General features: G+C 49.3%; 1 protein-coding gene across 5 annotated transcripts in view; it reads left to right on the top strand.

The window, feature by feature from the left end:
• ZMAT4 (zinc finger matrin-type 4) overlaps positions 1-17,109 on the top strand; it is a 72,952-nt gene that overhangs the window by 32,006 nt on the left and 23,837 nt on the right. For 3 of the 5 annotated variants that reach the window (XM_062596804.1, XM_062596803.1, XM_062596801.1), the window contains 2 exons: positions 8,082-8,171; positions 14,791-14,947. In XM_062596804.1, coding sequence (XP_062452788.1) covers positions 8,082-8,171; positions 14,791-14,947 — 247 coding nt within the window. Of the gene's footprint in view, positions 1-6,798; positions 6,854-8,081; positions 8,172-14,790; positions 14,948-17,109 lie in introns of those variants that run through there. The other 2 variants (XM_062596805.1, XM_062596806.1) reach the window with 2 other exon arrangements.

Here is a 17,109-nt window from a genome sequence, read left to right as displayed (position 1 = left end):
GCCTCTGAAATATTGGCTCCTCTGTGCATGCAAATAAGACGTTTACCTGTATTAAAATAAAGGGAAACGGCGTATGAAAGGGGGATGTTTTTATCTTGCCAAACAGAAATAGTCACATCCAATCACTCTCTTGTCTCCCTCGCCAAATCATCCACCAATAACTCTTCTCTTCTTCTGCGTTACTTTGCCAGGAATAAAAAATAATTTGATGTCAGTTGTGCAAAATTAAGCAGCATTATTTCCAAGGGCGAGTGTAGTGGAAAAATGACAAAAGAATCAGAGTGTTTGCAGCATATTTTGGCTTCAGACTTGACATACAGCAAAACACCGTTCTTATTTTATGCGTTTGGCGTAACAAGAGTTACGGTATTGTCTGATATTTCTGTTGGGCTTCTGCTCGGCTCCACGATAAAATCCACAAAACCTTTCCCTCTTCGTGAAGCTGCCAGGTGCTGCTGTTTGATCCAGGGCTTTCGGGGAGAGCTGGTTCACGTTACTGGCTGTGGGTTATTGACTCATGAAGTTGCAGCTGCCTGATGAGAAAATGCCATAAGCAGCTCTCCGGTGCGCAGTGTGGGACGCTGCTATGAAGGTCCTGCTTAGCTGCCACGCTGCGGTAAGTGGGAGAAGAGAGGCATCTCGCTGTCGGCACCCAGAAGATCTCGGAGTCACCACGGGGGCTGCAGATCGATGCAGCGTGCTCCGGGCATGTGCTAGCCACAGTAGCAGGTCCCTGGAGGCCACATGCGCCGTGTCCAGGGACGAATCCGCTATGGGCTCTCCGGTATTTTGAGCCTCGCCAGCTCGCCTGCCATGAGGAGCAAGCTCGGTGGCCAGCACCCGGGTAGGACCATGCCTGTGCCATGCGAGAGGGGCTGGTGCCCCGGGGCACCTCCAAGGGCATCTTCTGCACTGGCTGTGGAACCAGGCAGCTCCTGCAGCGGGAGACCTTTTTGCTCCGGCTTTGATCGCACAGCACAATATGGGTCTCTGAAGCACAACTTTGAAATAAGGGGATTGATTTTTCTTTTCTTTTTAATGATATCTGTGGGTGAGGAAAACAGAAACCAGTGACCTGGAGTCTGTGTCCTGGTGCAGAGGAGATGGAGGAGCCTGTGAGACAGCTGGGACTCGGAGCAGATCTGTGCTCCGAGTAGCTCCATCCCACATTGAGCTCTTGTGACTTTTACCAACAAAGTGTCACTGTCAGAGTGCCTTTCCACGAAATATTCAGGCAAGTGCAAACAACAGGGTGGGCTCAGAATATACTTCCACATGTGTTTTGACCATGTCAAAGCCCTGGGGAGCTGGTAGTACTGAAAAGGCTTACAGCATGTGGCTTCTAGTTCAGTGGGCTAAAAAAAATCTCATCATCTCTTATGGTTTACTTGCTGCAATTGCATTGAAAGTCTGTGCTCCAGAGATGGGTTTCTCCATTTCTGCATCTTACCTTCCTCGGGACTGATAAGCCTCTTTGTTGCTGGATACCAACTAGATCACCCATAATTTAATATTTCCTTCCAGCTCTGTCTTTGAGAGAAGGCTGTAGCAGTCCCTTTGGTGCATTGCTCTGTAAATTTAAAAGATCAGCTGTCTTAGCAAGCTCTGCATCCCAATCTCTGCATAGGAGTGTTCACAGCCATTAGAAAGATGTTACCATTTATTTTCAAGTTTCTCCTTGAAAATCCTGCAGGAAAATTACCAAATATGCAAAGTTGCTTTCAGATTCCACCTTGAGCTGCATATTCACCACCACATTTGCTCCTTAAGCTGCTATAATGCTTTCCTTTGTCATAATCTTTATTGCTTCAGGTGTTCAGACAGTACTTTACTTTTTCATTTAAAATGAAGAAATATGCCAGGTTTGGAGGAAGAGAAGTGCAGGAAGATGTAGCGCAAATCTGCTGCTATTGGTTCACCTTGCAAAGAGCAGGAACGACACTCTGATGTCTGACAGGTGGGGGAGTGCACGGGGGAGAGGCAAAGTTTATTGAGATTTTAGTGCTGAGCAAACTAATGAGGGCAGATAAAGCGTGGGGCCCTTTGGGCGGCCGCGGGAAGCGGCTGCTCTCCAGGATTTCCCCCCGTCGCAGCCGCGCGGTGCCCGCAAGCAGCATTGCGGCCCCGTCGATGCTCCTGTCCGCGCGGTTTGCGTGGTGCTCCAGTTAATCCGCTTCCAGCTGGGCTCTCCTTCTCCAGGAAACCTCGCATCAAACGCTCTCTCGTCTAGAGGAATAATAAATGTTGTTTACCATTGACATATTAGTGCCTTAAGGACCAAGAGGTGTGTGCTTGGAAAGGCAATCTTGCGTTTGAAATATTAATGCAGTGGAGAGCACATGCTCTATTTAACAAAACAAATGTGCACGGATAGAGCTCAGATAGCCTGGGCTTGGTGCGAGCTCCCCACCCGAGACGCGGGGCTGCGAGGGGCCTCCAAAATCCCCCCCCTTTTTTTTCTTCCCCTGCTTCCTGCCCATTTCCTTAATTCTCGGCTTCCCGCTCTCCCGCGGGCGGCTTCTCCCCGCCGTGGCGTCCGCAGGGCGGTTCGCCGGGGCTGGGCAGGTCTCGCTGGCGCGGCGGGAGCCGAGCGCGGGAGCGGGCCGGGCGCTGCCGCGCTGGCAGCGGGGAAGGGCGCAGGCTGCGGAGGGGTCTTGGTGCTTTGCTGCGAAGCATACCTTATGCCGGTGGCAGCCTCGATACAGCCAAAAGCGTCGGGCTTTGACGCGCAGAAACCGGCCCCCCCCCCGCCGTCGCTCGCGAGCCCGGGACGCTGGGTGCAGCAGGTCGCGGCGATTTGTTTCTCTCAGAACATCTGAAATAGCCTTTTTTTTTTTTTTTTTTTCCTTTTTTTAATAAACCGATTGTGGTTTGGGAGAGGCTCCTGAGGCTGGTGAAACGCTCCCGGTCGCACACCTGCTCTGCAGGGACTTCTTGAGGGGCGACGGCATGTGGGAAACCTGCACTAGCTTCAACTTGACAAGTAGGGAGGATATGATCACGTTTTTAGGAAAAAGCAGCATGAACTCATGGTTGCTTAGGTGAATAGCTCATCAGTTAATTGCCTGTATTTGTTTACAAAATAATATCTAATCCAGTAACGTGCCTACCTGTTGCTCTGAAGGAGCTAGTTTCGCAGTGGTGAAAATTGTGTGTGATTGGGAATTGCGAACACGTATCTGGGTGCCCAGAAAGTCACAAGCGTGAGTAGACACTTTTTAAAAAATTAACTCACAGAGGAAAAAGGGGAAGTGAATAGAAATGAACATAAATTATAAATGAGGCTTTGCAAAAATTTCAAAGGGAGAAAAAGGACATTGGCACCCAGCAGCGTCTGGAATAACAGACGGGAGTTTGTCTCCGTGACGAACAACAGGGATCTTGACAATAGTGTTTGCTTGCTGCGTGGGCAGAGGCGGCAAAAAAAAAAAGGCGTTTTCTGAAAATACGTCTGTCCTCTATCTAAAAAAAGGCAGAGGATGCTGCTATATCACAGAATGAGGAATAAATGGTTTCCATTCCAGTAGAAATTTGGAAGTTTGTTAAACAGTGATTGGGAAATTTAGGGTGTTTTTTTTTTTCTTTGCAGTTGGCAGGTCTAGTGATTTGCAGCCAAGCGCTGGAAAGGAGCTGGCCGCACTCTGCGTCGCCGCTGCGCGGCGGCCCGGGCAGGGGGCAGAGCCGGGCGGCACCGTGGCGGGGAGCCGCGGCCCCCGCGAAGGGGCTCCCGTGAGCGGTGCGGGGGGCGATGCAGTCGGTGCCCGGCGAGAGCCTTGGGGAAACGGATCTTGCCAAAATAACCGCACGGCTTTGACGAGATGGCAAGCCGGGCCAATATGGGTAATAAAGTCGAGGTAATCATATGACCATGTGCTTCATGGCAACTTAATTAACAAACTGCCAGGATACGAAAGATCAGCACAGTGCACCCTACAAGGATTAAAATCCAGCCGGGGTTTCCAGGTAAGAGTTTCTTGCAGGCTGTGTGTGGCCACGGCCGCTTGGCTTCGCCGGCAGTGCTGCGTTTTGCACCTCCTGCCCGGTTGTCAGCCTGCGCTCCAGAGGCAAAATCAGAGGGTTTTTCCCCGAACAAGGAGGGCTGCTCTGTCAGAGACCACCCTCGTCTGCAAGTCCTGGGTCCGCTGTTATTCCTGGAGGAATAAACGTTAAACGCAGTAGCTGTGCTGCGCCCTGGCACTGCGCTCTCCGGGAAGCGCGTCGGGACGCGTCTCGTGCAGCGTTGCACCGCGTTGCGCAGCCCGTTTGTGATTTAGGTTGAATTGTCAGGATTCTTCTGCCTCTGCCACTGCCTGCTGTATTGATGTAGGTAGAAATGATCTGTTTATTTACTTCTGTTGATGAACCTTCATGCAATAGCGCGAGAGCTTACAGTGCAGCAGCCTGCAGTCTCTGCATGCAGACTGCCTCTTTCCAAGCGTTTTCTCACATAGAAATGGTTGTTTTTAAAGCGTGTGGTATTCAGGTAGACTTTTCCCTTCTAAAGGAGTTATCTCCAGACACTAAACACAGAGAATTTAAGTGAAAATGTTTTTGGCATATCACTTTGTAAAACTACAAAAGGAATATTTACAGGCACAGAACGGCTCCCTTTGTTCTCCTGGAGATAAAGCTCTGGTGACTGTCGATGAAGAAACAGGTATCGTTAAGGGCAGCCTTCCAGTCCCGGACTGCAGCTTTACAGATCTGTCCAAGTTTTGTCTTCCCTAAAGCTTGTACATGCTGTGAGATGTCAAAATGGAAGTTGCATGAGCCCGGATCCCGCTTCATCCCAATTTCCTCATTTTGTATGCGGTGGTTCTTCTTTTGGCCCTTCTTTCCCATGTATCTCCACTAATTGGGATGCCAGTTGTTAACAGATGGTTAGTTAGGAAAACGAGTGCTGGTTATGAGCTAGCCCGCAGGAATCTCCTGATGAACCTTTGTGTTTGGGATTGTCTCAAGGACTCTGCAGCACAGTGGGGATGGAGCGTGGTTATGCAGTACTTATTGCCATTTCTTACCTCTTGTTGCTATTTATGGACGTTCTCGTGTTGTTGTATTCTCCAAAACTCGTTAAAGCACGCAGGTCTTCTGAACTGCATCGTCTACCTGGGTTGGAGCCCGGGAGCATGCAAAGTCCCTTGCTGGGCCTGCTGCAGCAGCAGAATTGCCAACTGTGCCTCTCTCACCACCTCTTTTAGCACTTACCCTTTCTCACGCGTCAGAACTGCAAATTTCAAGTTGTTTTGTGGAGGGGAAAAGATAACTAGCAGGGCTGTTTGCAAGCAGCACACTAAGAATAATCACTCTTGCCTTGGTGTTAGGATGATAAATACACATGTAAATGTAGAAAATACCAGAGATAAAATGGGCTGACAAATGGGCTGTTCTACCTCCGCTCCCTCAGCGGGAATGAGATGCTTCTACATGCTTGCAAAGGACAAGGAAGCTTTTAAGCTCTGCTCTTATAACCGTAGGATAATAAGGCTGCATCTCATCCATGTAGTTTCAAACTATGCTGAATGTAAGCTATTCATTTTCCTTAGCATTCATAAATCCAAACAAATGCATAAATAAAGGTGAGAGGTGTTTTACAGAGGGCTGGAGCTTTGTTGACTTTTAATGCTGACATTTGGACATCATTTATTGCACAGCTGAGTGCCACAGAAAAGAACACTAAAAATTATTACTGTTAACATCTTGTCTTTTCATCTTAAAAAAAAAAGGCTTTTTACCTATAAATTCAGCCAGGCAGCAGGCTATAGTTGCATATATCTGGACATTGTGAAGTGCTGGATTAAACTAACCCAAGGGAAGAGCCTCATGACCATGGGAAGGACACTTTGTGGCTGGCTGGCTGCTCTCAGAAGTGTAAATATTAAGCACTGGAAAGGCATTAAGCTCTGGATATCAGCCAGTCCTGGCTGCAGTGGGAGGTCAGGAGCCTTGCTGTGGAGCATCGGACCTGTCCAAGCCTGGGACCCAGCTGCCCGGCTGCGGAGGCAGAGGAGTGACACGACCTTCATCACTTCGCATCCCGCTGACCCGGTGCTTTAGAACCTCCTTCGCGCAAAGCGGCAGCGCAACATGTCCGGAGGGACGCAGAAGTCCCCGGGCGCCCGCAGTGTCATCACAGGTTTGCACCTCTGCAGACCCAAGCCCTGGGTCTCCAGATCTATTTTGTCATTTCTTAATTATGTCATCACTGTTTGGACTTCTGTGCACTGACAGCTGAAGCTTTTGGGGTTTCTTGTGCTTATCTCACCTGGCGCCAGGTGTAGAGAGCGCTGGGCTCTGTCAGAGAAAATCACATTTTCTAAAAGCATGCAGGAAGAGAAGCTGGGGAAGCATATTTGATATTATTTATCCTGAGTGATTTGCTCCATTAAAAAAAAATATATATATTGCATAGTCATATTTATGCATGCAAATTTAGTTCCATGCAAATTTAGCTCCAAGTTCACACCCCAGGAAAAAGAATGTTCCACTACATTCTAATGGTAATTTAATTTTTTAAAATTGCAAATCTGTGCTCTGAAATTATAATATTATGGTGTCGTCGTTCTGTGAGACAATCAGGAATGGAAATTCAGAAAAAACATTCGCATAACAATAGCTGCTGTGCATGTCTGGGTTCTGGATGCATTTATTTAGTAGCTGCTGGTTTTGTTTTTTTTGTTTTTTCTTTCCTCTTTACACCTACTGGAAGACAAGGCTCTGTCAGTTGGTGCGACATGTTTTGAAGGTATATGTCTGAGCTCCTGCTGCTGTAGAAGCTTTTACATCTGCCTTTACATTTTGGAAATCACAGGGATTGCTTTGCCTATTGATGCTGATACGACCAAAGCTCCAGGTGCGTCTGAACGTAGCGTGAAACCTGCTCTTACTGTCGTAGTCCCCTGATGCATCCCTCGTAGGAGAAGTCTCATCCAGGCATCTCTCGGCCTCTTACGATCCCTCTGCAGAAAGGCAGGGCCCCGAGAACCTTTCTGTGCTGTGAGCAGTGTTTGAGCGGCCGGTGCCCGCTCAGCGCCTTTCTCAGAAGAAAGCGTAAGAAATGCCTGGGCTGAGCGCGGGACGGGGACGTCGGCGCTGTGCCCCCCAGCTGGGGCTGGTTTGGGGCGCGGTTCCCCATGAAGGGCAGCTGTGACGGCCGGGGCTTTGGCTCCCGCTGGCGCCAGCGACGCGGAGCAGAGCGACCTTGGAACAGTGTCGCGGCTCCCGGCACCGCCGGCTTCTCCGGTGAGGCTGGATCCGTCTTTCCCCGGACGGTGCTGCTCAGCCCGGAGCACAGGGCCATGCGTTTTCGTGGCCGTGTTTGGCCCCGGGCGGAAAAGCTCAGGAGAGGCAGAACGGCTCTGGCCAGGAATCCGCGTAGTCCTTATCCCCTCTCCGCAAGGCCAGCTCCAGCTGCTCTGAGGAAAGCATTAGATTTCATAACGCGCAATTATCTGATAATTTACCCATAGGAGAAATTTCTTTCAAACCTTTGGCAGCTATCAGTTGGCTTATTTCCTAGAGAGGGAGGCGTTATACCCCTTGTGCATTTTATCCTGCTGAAAGTTTAGGAACTCTGGATTTTCTGTTGTTTGCATGTGTGCATCTAATCCCTCACAATGCCATCCTGTCTGCAGCCAAAACTAAACAGCCCTCCTCTGTTCAGTCTCTCCAGCTGCAGTAATTGCCTGATAGCAAAAGTTGCTGCTCTTCCACCATTTTTTCCCACTGTGTCTCCAAGGGGCTGCAGGCAGCAGGGCTCGGACAGTGTTCAAAGTGAAGGAAAACCATTCCTCCTGCTATAGGCAGGTGCAATAACCGTTCCACGGTCACCTCAGCTCTGTGGCAAGCTCTGTGAAAGCCCATGGGCTCCTCTGCAAAAAATAAATACTCCTCACTTGGGGCTTTCCTGCTTTTCTCCTTCCATGTTGGATACATTTCTCAAGGGGATGCAAAATCATAGTGCATTTTGGGCTTGTACACAGTGCAACAGAGCAGAACATCCTGGGTTTTGTAACTTCATTTCTTGCTTTTTTCTTTTTCTTTTCTTTTTTTTCCTTTTTTTTTTTTTTTTTTTTTTGCAGAGTCGGAAACATGCAAGTAAAGTTCGTCTCTACTACATGCTTCATCCCATAGATGGAGGCTGTCCAGCTAAAAAGCTCCGATCAGAAAACGTGGGTATAATTTGAGTCCCTATTTATTTACTCAGTTGCTTGTTGAATCATTGACTCTGTTCTACATTTTTTCTGTTACAGTCACAGATAATCAGGCACCCAGAGGTAACATTTAAATTAACTGAAATGTCAAGTAACTGGAAACAATTTTCCATGAACTATACAAGAAATATTATGTGCATCAGCAACAGTAATTGCATTTTTTAGTTTTTCTCTTTTTTCTTTTGAAAAAAATAGCATTTCCATGCTTTTCTTAGCAAAAACAGATGTTGACAACCAATACCCAGCGTTCATTCAGTTTGTCTGACAGAGACCAGGCTACCTGCAGCGGCCAGATTCTTGCTGGGGAGCTACCGTGCAAAGGCTTGGGCGATGAGGGCTGCAGGGCTTTCAGGGCGCCTTTGGGAGCAGCCGATGGAGATGCGCTAGACAGACTCCACGCACCACGTCCTCGCTCCAGCAGAGTCCATAGGTGCCAAGGCATGCACGCACCCTGACATTTTGGTGGTCATGGCAGAGCAATGGGTACAAAAGGACACGGGGCTGCTCTGCACCCCAGCACGATGTGCGCACACCTCACACCTGCAACCTGAGAGCAGGTCAGTAGGTGCCACGACATGATCAAAACCCAGGAAGGTTAGAGAGCTCCTGGTGTGAAAGGAGAGGTCAGCAGAGACTGAAGCAACCTTAGCAGGTCTCTCTCAGCCTGAGGTTTTCTATGAAAAGTAACTGCTGCATCTGAAAGGCTACTAGCAAAATCTTCGTGATCAGTCTGCAGATTTTTTAAAAACTGCAGTCAGGTTTCCCAATTACAGTCTAAAAATGCAAACATGCATAAGGAAATCAGACCAGTTCACAGCCATTTGTTAGGCAATAAGGGGAGACTAACTTTGTAAGGGAATGGTTCACAGTGAATTCATTCAGCTCTTTCCGTGTTCTCAGGCCTGGGTGAGTGCTGTAGATGAGATTCCCAGCAGGTAGCTTCCAAACCATTTCAGTCTATGGGAGTGTGACTGTGGCTTAATGCTATCAATATTTAGTGATACCTTCTAATTAAAGAGAGAAGCATGTAAGTTTTGCCAAAGGGATCTGAAAGCTCCTTCACACAGTAATTAAAATTTTAGTAGAACTTTTATGTTGCATACAGGGTAATTGCAGATGCAATCTACCCCATAACAACGGAATCTCACACTATTTTTATTGAGTTATTAATTACAGAATGTACGAGACAGAGTGTACACTTAGTAAGATGTAGATATGGACTTGGAGCCTAAGCTTATATTGAACTTCACTACAACTAGCGAGAAACCACAGACTGACGTATACACTTTGCTACATGGATACAGTGGATGGAGAAGCAAATATAAATAGGTCAAAGCTTGACTAGTGCCCATGTCATTTATGGAAGGAAATAGTGAAAATTAAGGAAATGCTATATTTCTCCTGGGCTTGATTGTGCTAAGAGTAGCCCTTAATGGGGGATGATCTGAACAATCTTTATGAACTATGTGAATGATAAGCTATACACGACCTGAATTCTAAAGTAGTTTGAAAAAAAACAGAAGAGAAAAATCTGTCAACATTTACAGCTCAGTATTTGCAAAATTGTCATATTGCTGATGAGATATTATCCAAGCCTTTGCATTAAAAGAGAACAGAAATATTTAGGAGATCTCTAAGGCAGCGTGATAACATCATTATCATGTTCAGGAGGCAGCTCTGTTCCCCATTTCAGATGTCTAGCAGTGTCAGTCAAGCCATGGCACACCGACTTTAATGAGTATTAGAAACAGTCCTTGAAAACCAATTAAATTTCTTTGTAGAAGCATATGAAAGTAAAAAGGGTATATTAGCTTTCCTTCATCAAAAAACACACTGTTAAATGAGTTTATTTCCATTTCTCTTGTATCATTTTGGCCATAAAAATGAATGTCTCGTCCTTCTTCCAAATGACAGTAAAGGGTAGGAAAAGATGCTTCCCTTGTAGATTCCTGATGAAATCAGCTTAGAAACAGCATTTGCTACCTGACCTTTCAAAGACATGGAGGATAGTATTTGCTGTTATTTGAAGCTCATAAAAATATTCCTTATTCCGTAAATACCCACTCTCCTTTCCTAGCAAGAAATACTAGACTTACACAATGTGCAGGACTAGCAACCCAGTTGTTAGGCTGGTCGTTATTGTTTTGACTTTGAGGGCAGAGGGGATGTCTTTGGTGTTTTACTTTTCAGCTGAAAGTGGTCTAAGAAGGGCACAGGCCGTGGCGGGGGCCCTCTGAGATCAGCAATCGTGTCCTCCGGTCTCAGGGCTGACAAATGCGTTTTTGTCAGCCTTTTCTTGCTGCCTGTAAAGACTGGAGCCCTATTTGGGATCGAGCTGGACGTGGGGAAATTTGCCGCTGTGCTCTGCAGTCTGCTTGCTGGGAATGGAGGAGACCCTTCCTGTGCTGCCTAGCCCTGTTTGCACCGTGAAACAGGGCAACGGCTCTGTCCCGGGTCTGCTCCCCGGCCGGAGAAGGGAACGGGCATGACGCCGCGGTGCGAGTCGTCCCTGGAAGGCAAGCGGGGCGCTGGGGTTCGTTGCCGCAGGCAGGGCATGTCCAGGAGGCAGCGCCAGGCCCAGAGCCCAGACCCGTCGGGAGCGGGTGCAGGCAGCTCTGCGAGGAAATCCTCATTTTTGCAGCTTCTGGGGCAAAATTTGGTGCATGATGTAACTGAAGTCTCCTGCGATGACACAGGAGCTGAGGTGAACCATCTGGGTTGAGAACCAAAGTTCTCACTGGGTATTTTGTACCTGCTCAGAGGTTTTTAGGCAAAATGTCTGTGACTGGTTTCATCGAAGGAAATTAGGATGGATGACTTCAGTTTTTTCTGGTAGGAGAGCAGAAGTGCTGCTGTTGCGCACGCGCCGCGGAGGCACGCAGGGCTGCGTGGACGCTGCCAAAGCAAAGCTAGAAGGGAGCAAGGGGCCGTGCAAACAAAACCATCCGCTTTGCGGGTCTGCCCTGGCTCAGCAGTGCGACTTGGCGACCCGCCGGCGCGGGAAGCCCGCTCGGGCAGGGCCGAGGCAGTGCCCGTCACAAACCCGCCTGCAACCACCTCTGTGCTTCAGGGTGCAAGCTGAAAATAGAGGGGAGGGGAAAAGAATTAGGCAATTAATGCGCTGCTAGACACAGAAATTACTTGCTCTCTTCGGTAAATTCTCCAGTGCTTTGTCCTACCTAGTTTCAAATATCCACTTACATCTGTGACAACTGAAAGGTGGAATCCAAGATCTCCAGGCACGGAAAAACCCGTCCGTTCCCGATGAATTGCGAGCGGTTTGTCCCTGCCAGAGCTCTGAAGTTGGAGCATGTGTTTATTTTGTGAAACATATCCTGTGCTTAATTTAGGGTTGTTTTTTTTCAGAGAATGTGTAGTTCTTAAGATGCTCTGAGACTCAACAACCCCATCAAATTTACATCGCCATAAGTCAGTACTTGCTCCTGACTTGCACCACTGGAAAAGCAGGCTCCAAAGTGGAAGCTGCCTAGATTTCACACAGAGCATTATGGAAAATAGCTTTTTAATGGCAGCACCTTCTTCGTGCACAGAAAATTAACTCAAATTTAAAAGATACTTCACAGTGCCTTGAGTGCTATATTTTATATAGCTATATTTCAAGGGTTCGTATAATCTTTTCTTCTTAGTAAAACCTAGGAAATGAAGGCAGCAAATTTGTATCTGTGTAATAAAAATCTTTGCTTTTCCTGAGGATTGTTAGAGGGACATCCAGCACGGGACTGCAGCAGTCTGACCAGATGTGCGGATTAGGCCTTTTAGCAGCTTGTTAACAGGCATGTGAAGAGCTGCAGTTAATTCTGTTTGATGCACAGGATTTGCTTTGAAGTTACTAATATTAAAAAAGAAGCGATATAAATCAACAGATCATTGGGAAGCAGGGGGCTTTATTTCCAAGGCACGGTGGGTTGCGTTGTGCTCTCGTTGATGGGAGCTTGTGAGATCCCTGGGCAGCAGCGCACCGTGCGCCGCTCGCCCTCAGGGCTGCTCTGGAAATCGCCCGGGGTCCAGGGAGGCTTCTCGTGGTGCAGACCAAGCTCGTGGAAGAGCTTCGCCCCCTCGGTTTTACGCCTTTGCAGACGTTGCAGGGAGGGCAAATGAATGCAAAGCAAATGGCAGAAAGGCTCGGTGCACGCCGGCTCCGTGTCTGTGGCAGGTCCCCGAGCCGCGGCGCTGGGCCGTGGCTCCAGCACGACTCCGGATTGGTGCCCACCGTGTCGGAGGCTCCGGCAGCCAGGGAAGCCCGAGGTGCGTGGGCCGTGTGCCCGCCTGCGCGCGAGCCCGGGCGCTGGGGAGGTTGCTGCAGGGCAGAGCGAGCGCAGGAAGAGACCCGGCGTGCAGACGCTGAGGGGCTTCAGGTTTTCAGATGGGCTCTGCTGGAGGTTCTTCACGCGTGACCGCGCTGATGAGCAATAGTGTCTGCAAAGTTTTTACTCCGCTTTTAACTTTCAAGTGACTTCTCTTTGAAGACGTGTAAAATATTCTGAGAGAATCCTATTTAAAAGAAGTGCAAATTACACTCAGAATAGCCGTTATCGCCTCTTGAGATTTCTCCCTAAAGTTTAAGTTGATTCATAATTAAAAACAACAACAACAAAAGGGACGAAAACCAGTCCTTTTTCTAATTGAGCTGCTTCTCAATAGGAAATCACCCTGAAGAGTGGCTGGGCGCTGGCCGCACGTCAGCGTGCTGTCCCAGGCATCACGATGCCCTTTCCTGCACCGCTGGGGTCCCTGGAGGATCGGGGGAGTCCCTGGGGCAGGAGCCGGCTGCTGTGCCAGTCACCGCGCTTTGGGGAGGATCAGGGAATTGGGAGCCGGGTGGCGCGGAGGAGCCTGCTGGACATCGGCCAGGATAAACGGGCAGTGTCTGGCTCTTGGGAACGCCGTGTTGTTTTGGACTGTGGCTGTGCTTGGTGGGACCTTGGTGGTGTGAAGGGGCATCAGGGCTGAATGGGACCGTCTCGTCAGGGAGCGAGCGGGATGCTAAGGACGGGCACAGCGCGGTGCAGAGGCCAGCCTCCACGGCCGGGCCAGCGCAGTGGTGCCTCCCAGCCTTCCCATCACCGGGCTCGTCCTAAACCGAGGAGATGCTGCTATGACCAGTACGGGCCAGAGTTTCTGTAAGCATGCTGATGAGCACGAGCAGGGTGCTTCGTGCTTCGTTTGGAGAACTGCTGTTGCTTTGGGATGGGGTTAGTCTGTTTCTTGCTAGTTCTTGTGTGGTTTCCCACCCCATCCGTGACCGAAGCAGCAGCCGGTAGTCGCTTGCCAAAAGGCACGTCCGTGCGTGGGTACAGCGTGTGGGGCAGCGGGGGCGGCGCGTGGAACTGGCAGCCGCGTGGGCAGAGCCTCTGTTGAGCGGTGTGTGGGTACCCCCGTCTCGGGACTGCGGGTAGCCGCCTCGCGGGAGCCCTGGGACTGAGGCCCCGCTCTGCAGGGAAGCGGCTGGTTCCCCAGCTTTGGAAAGCTCCTGCTCTCCCCTGAAACGGGTTTCCGATCGCTTACGAATGCTGCTCAGTGGCCAGCCTGCCACACCGAGGCCTTTGCAGAGCAAGGCCCCGTGCGTACAGCTCGTGTTTCCTTTGCAGGATGGGCTGAATAATTAATCGTGACTAATGGTGCAAACATGCCCCTCTCCTGCTTGCTCGCTCTCGGTACCGTTGGCCTCCTGCCTGGGGACGCTGACCGTTTGCAAACACTTGCCGGCGGCGGTGGGAGCCGCGCTTTGCTGATAGGTGTGCAGCCGTGGGTGCTCCTGAGCGGTCAGAGTAGCGGGTCAAAGGCACGCTGGCCTTTATTCTTGCCAGAGTGACCATAATGAATGGTGGGGACAACTAAAACTTTTGTTAAAACAGGTTTGACTTGTAAAAGTGAAGACGCAGCCAATAGCACCTCTGTGGAGGTGATGCCTGCCCCTACCTGCATCAGTGCAGCCAGGGGAACCTCCAGCTGGCTCTGCAATAGCGACTGGCGAAACGCATAAGGGTTGAAACCTGCAGTCACCTGGCAGTTGGCACGTAGGAGCTCCTGAGGGGTCACATCTTCGCACCAAAACATTTTTTTCCACAGCTCCTCAGCCACAGTTCGGAGCTGATTTCAGGCATCATTGGTTGCTGGGATAGGGTTTTTTTAACCATGGCATTCAAAGAATCTTCGCCTTTTATGATTGCCTTTTTTCAGATCATAGTAAGCAGCTGGCAATATTGAAGAGTACACCTCCAGGAAGGGAGCAAAAAGTGGAAGTTTCCTAGATGTTTTGCCTTTTTTCCCCTCCTGTGCAAGTCTTGGAGCAGGCAGGTATTCCTGTCGTTAGCGTGTGCCCTTGGGAAGGACCAGCCCTAGTGCCCAGGGAGCGTGCATCCCTGTAGGAGTGCTCCAGCGGGGCCACGCAGGAGGATTTTTCCTTTTCTGGGGGAGAAAAGTGCGGGAAAAGGCTCGGAAATCACAGCCTTGCAGCGACGTGAAAATCTGGGCTCCTACCTCTTCTTTCTCGGTGCCTGTTGTTTGGTGGGCTTACACGCTTGTCTTTGTGTTTGTGTTTTTTGTCTCCATGCAGGGCAGTGACGGTGACTCAGTGGACAAGAACAAATGCTGCACACTATGTAACATGTCCTTTACCTCAGCAGTGGTGGCCGAATCGCATTACCAAGGGAAAATCCACGCCAAAAGGTTAAAACTGTTGCTAGGGGAAGCACCCGCGTTAAAGGCCCCAGGTAGGTGCAGAGGCAGCGGCACCCCGGAGCGTAGCGGTGCTCGGGCGAGGAGGACCGCGGAGGCAGCCGGCCGGCCCCGCGCGCTTGGGGCCGCCGCGTGCTTTGCTGCCTGCTCCGCTCGCGTGCCCCGGTGCTTTTTCGGCCCGTTTCGGCCCGCTCGTTCCAGCCTGCCTCCGGTGCCGCGTTTCCGAAGGTTTTGCTCGGTGCAGCGCAGTGTCTCCTCCAGGCTCCGACAGCCACTGCTCCCTTTAATTACCAGAACTTACTCACCAGCTCGGCTGATTTACTTAATAACCCTCTGCTCTTACTGTAAAGTGCAGAATATTGTTGGCTCTTACCTTAGATGGAAATCTAGTCTTTAAAAATATATTGGATCGATTGTCTCTTGACTTCTGCCCGGATGGGTGTTCATGCTTTCCTCCACGGAGATTCCCATAATGCAAGCCTGCTAACGTTCACATTTAGAAAGTCAAATGTTGGAATTAGGTCATTTAACCATCTTATTGTATTTGCTTTACCATAAAATCCTTCAAAACTGCTACTATACTGTGAAACAAAACTCCCTCTGTGCTTGCCAGGCCAGAGGATGCTTGAGCAGAGTATTCTGGGTGCCGAACAGGCAGTATCATTGTGCTGTCGTCCTGCAGAGAAATGTGCGTATTTCATTATTACTACCAGTGGCACTTCCTTCAGAAGAGAATATAAATTTAGCTGTGCATTTTATATCCTTCTAATGAGATGTGCATAAATCCTAGATATAATTAAATAAGGGGGCTTTGGCTGTGTGTGTGTGCGGGTGGTGGCAGTGGGGTTTTTTAGCTTTACAGACTGTAGATGCTGATGCATAAAATACCATTTGTCCTTTATCAGGATTGGCTTGGGAACTGTTATCCCCTTTGCCTGAGGGAATACAGGGCACTGCTTTAGATTGTGGATTACTCGTTTTAACTAAATAAAGGATTCTCAGAAGGCTCATGAAGTCATGGCACAGCAGAGTTCACGAGTGGCTAAGGTGCCCCTGGACGCTTTGCCCTGTGCTCCTCGGGTAAAACCCACGGGAGTTTGTAGGCAGCTGCGGTGTGGGGGCCTGGTAGCTTCTAACCATCCCTGTGGTGAGCCGTGAGGATGGCTCTCGCGTGGTACCATCACACTGATAATTTGCAGCTGGCTCATTTTAGGACTCCTTGGGCTGTTCTCTGCAGCTGCCAAATAATTACAAGGGCACCAGGAGAAGCAGTGTACATATTTATGTTATTTAATTGTCTGGTGTTTGCATTAGTACTTAAAAATCCAGTTCTTTTGTGATTGCAACCTTCTGCTCTCCCCTTATTTATTCTCCAGCACGGAGGCCTGAAGGACCTAGCCCCAAACCTAGAATTTTCAGTCAAATTCCAAAGGTCTTCCTGAGGGTAGTAAGGGTGCTGAATTTAAGGGAATAGTGTAAAGACAATTTCCTATGCAAGTCAAGAATTGAGATTCACCTGCTGCCTCCTGCTATGGCGAAAGAGTCGCTGCTTTGGTTTCTCATGTAATGGTAGCAGCTAGGATGTCTAGTTGTGGACCAGGACCCCCTTAGTGTGGTCCCCTACAGAACAGATCAGCGAGAGCAGCTGAGCATCAGAGGGCTCAAAATCTGAGTATAAAGCAGGAGACATGCAAAGACAGGCATAACTATGAGCACTAGTTTTTGATCAACAGCAGAAAAGAACTGGTCTCACCAGGTGCCAGGGGAGATCCCAGGTTCTGGTTAACCAGTGTATCTGTTCACAAAATCAAAGATCTACAAGGACTAACAATAGCTAGATGAGAACAAATCGTACTGCCTCCCCTGCCAGTGACCTCCTCTCTGGGACAGTGCTGAGGGTGACTAAAACCTTCATCTAGGGTCCCTCCGAGGCCTGCAGCGACCAGCGTGCCGTGCTGCACTGAGGTGGAGAGACTGCAGGGCTCTGTCAAGGCAGTGCTCTCTAGGAGCTGCAACTTTGCATTGTGCTTTTATCTACCTTTTAAATCACATGGATGGGCCTTGCTGAGGCTATAAGTAAGCTGCACTGTGTGCCCTGTGAGAAATGGGCTCTTCAGTAGCAGTAATCACTAGGAAAGAATAACTCAAGTACCTATCAAGCCTTCCTGATACTTTATCTGATGAATCCGAGCCACAG

Source organism: Rhea pennata, chromosome 28, assembly GCF_028389875.1.
Source record: "Rhea pennata isolate bPtePen1 chromosome 28, bPtePen1.pri, whole genome shotgun sequence".
Taxonomy (NCBI): Eukaryota; Metazoa; Chordata; class Aves; order Rheiformes; family Rheidae; genus Rhea; species Rhea pennata.
Note: the sequence above shows the minus strand (reverse complement) of the source record. Positions and strands in the feature narration are given on the sequence as shown.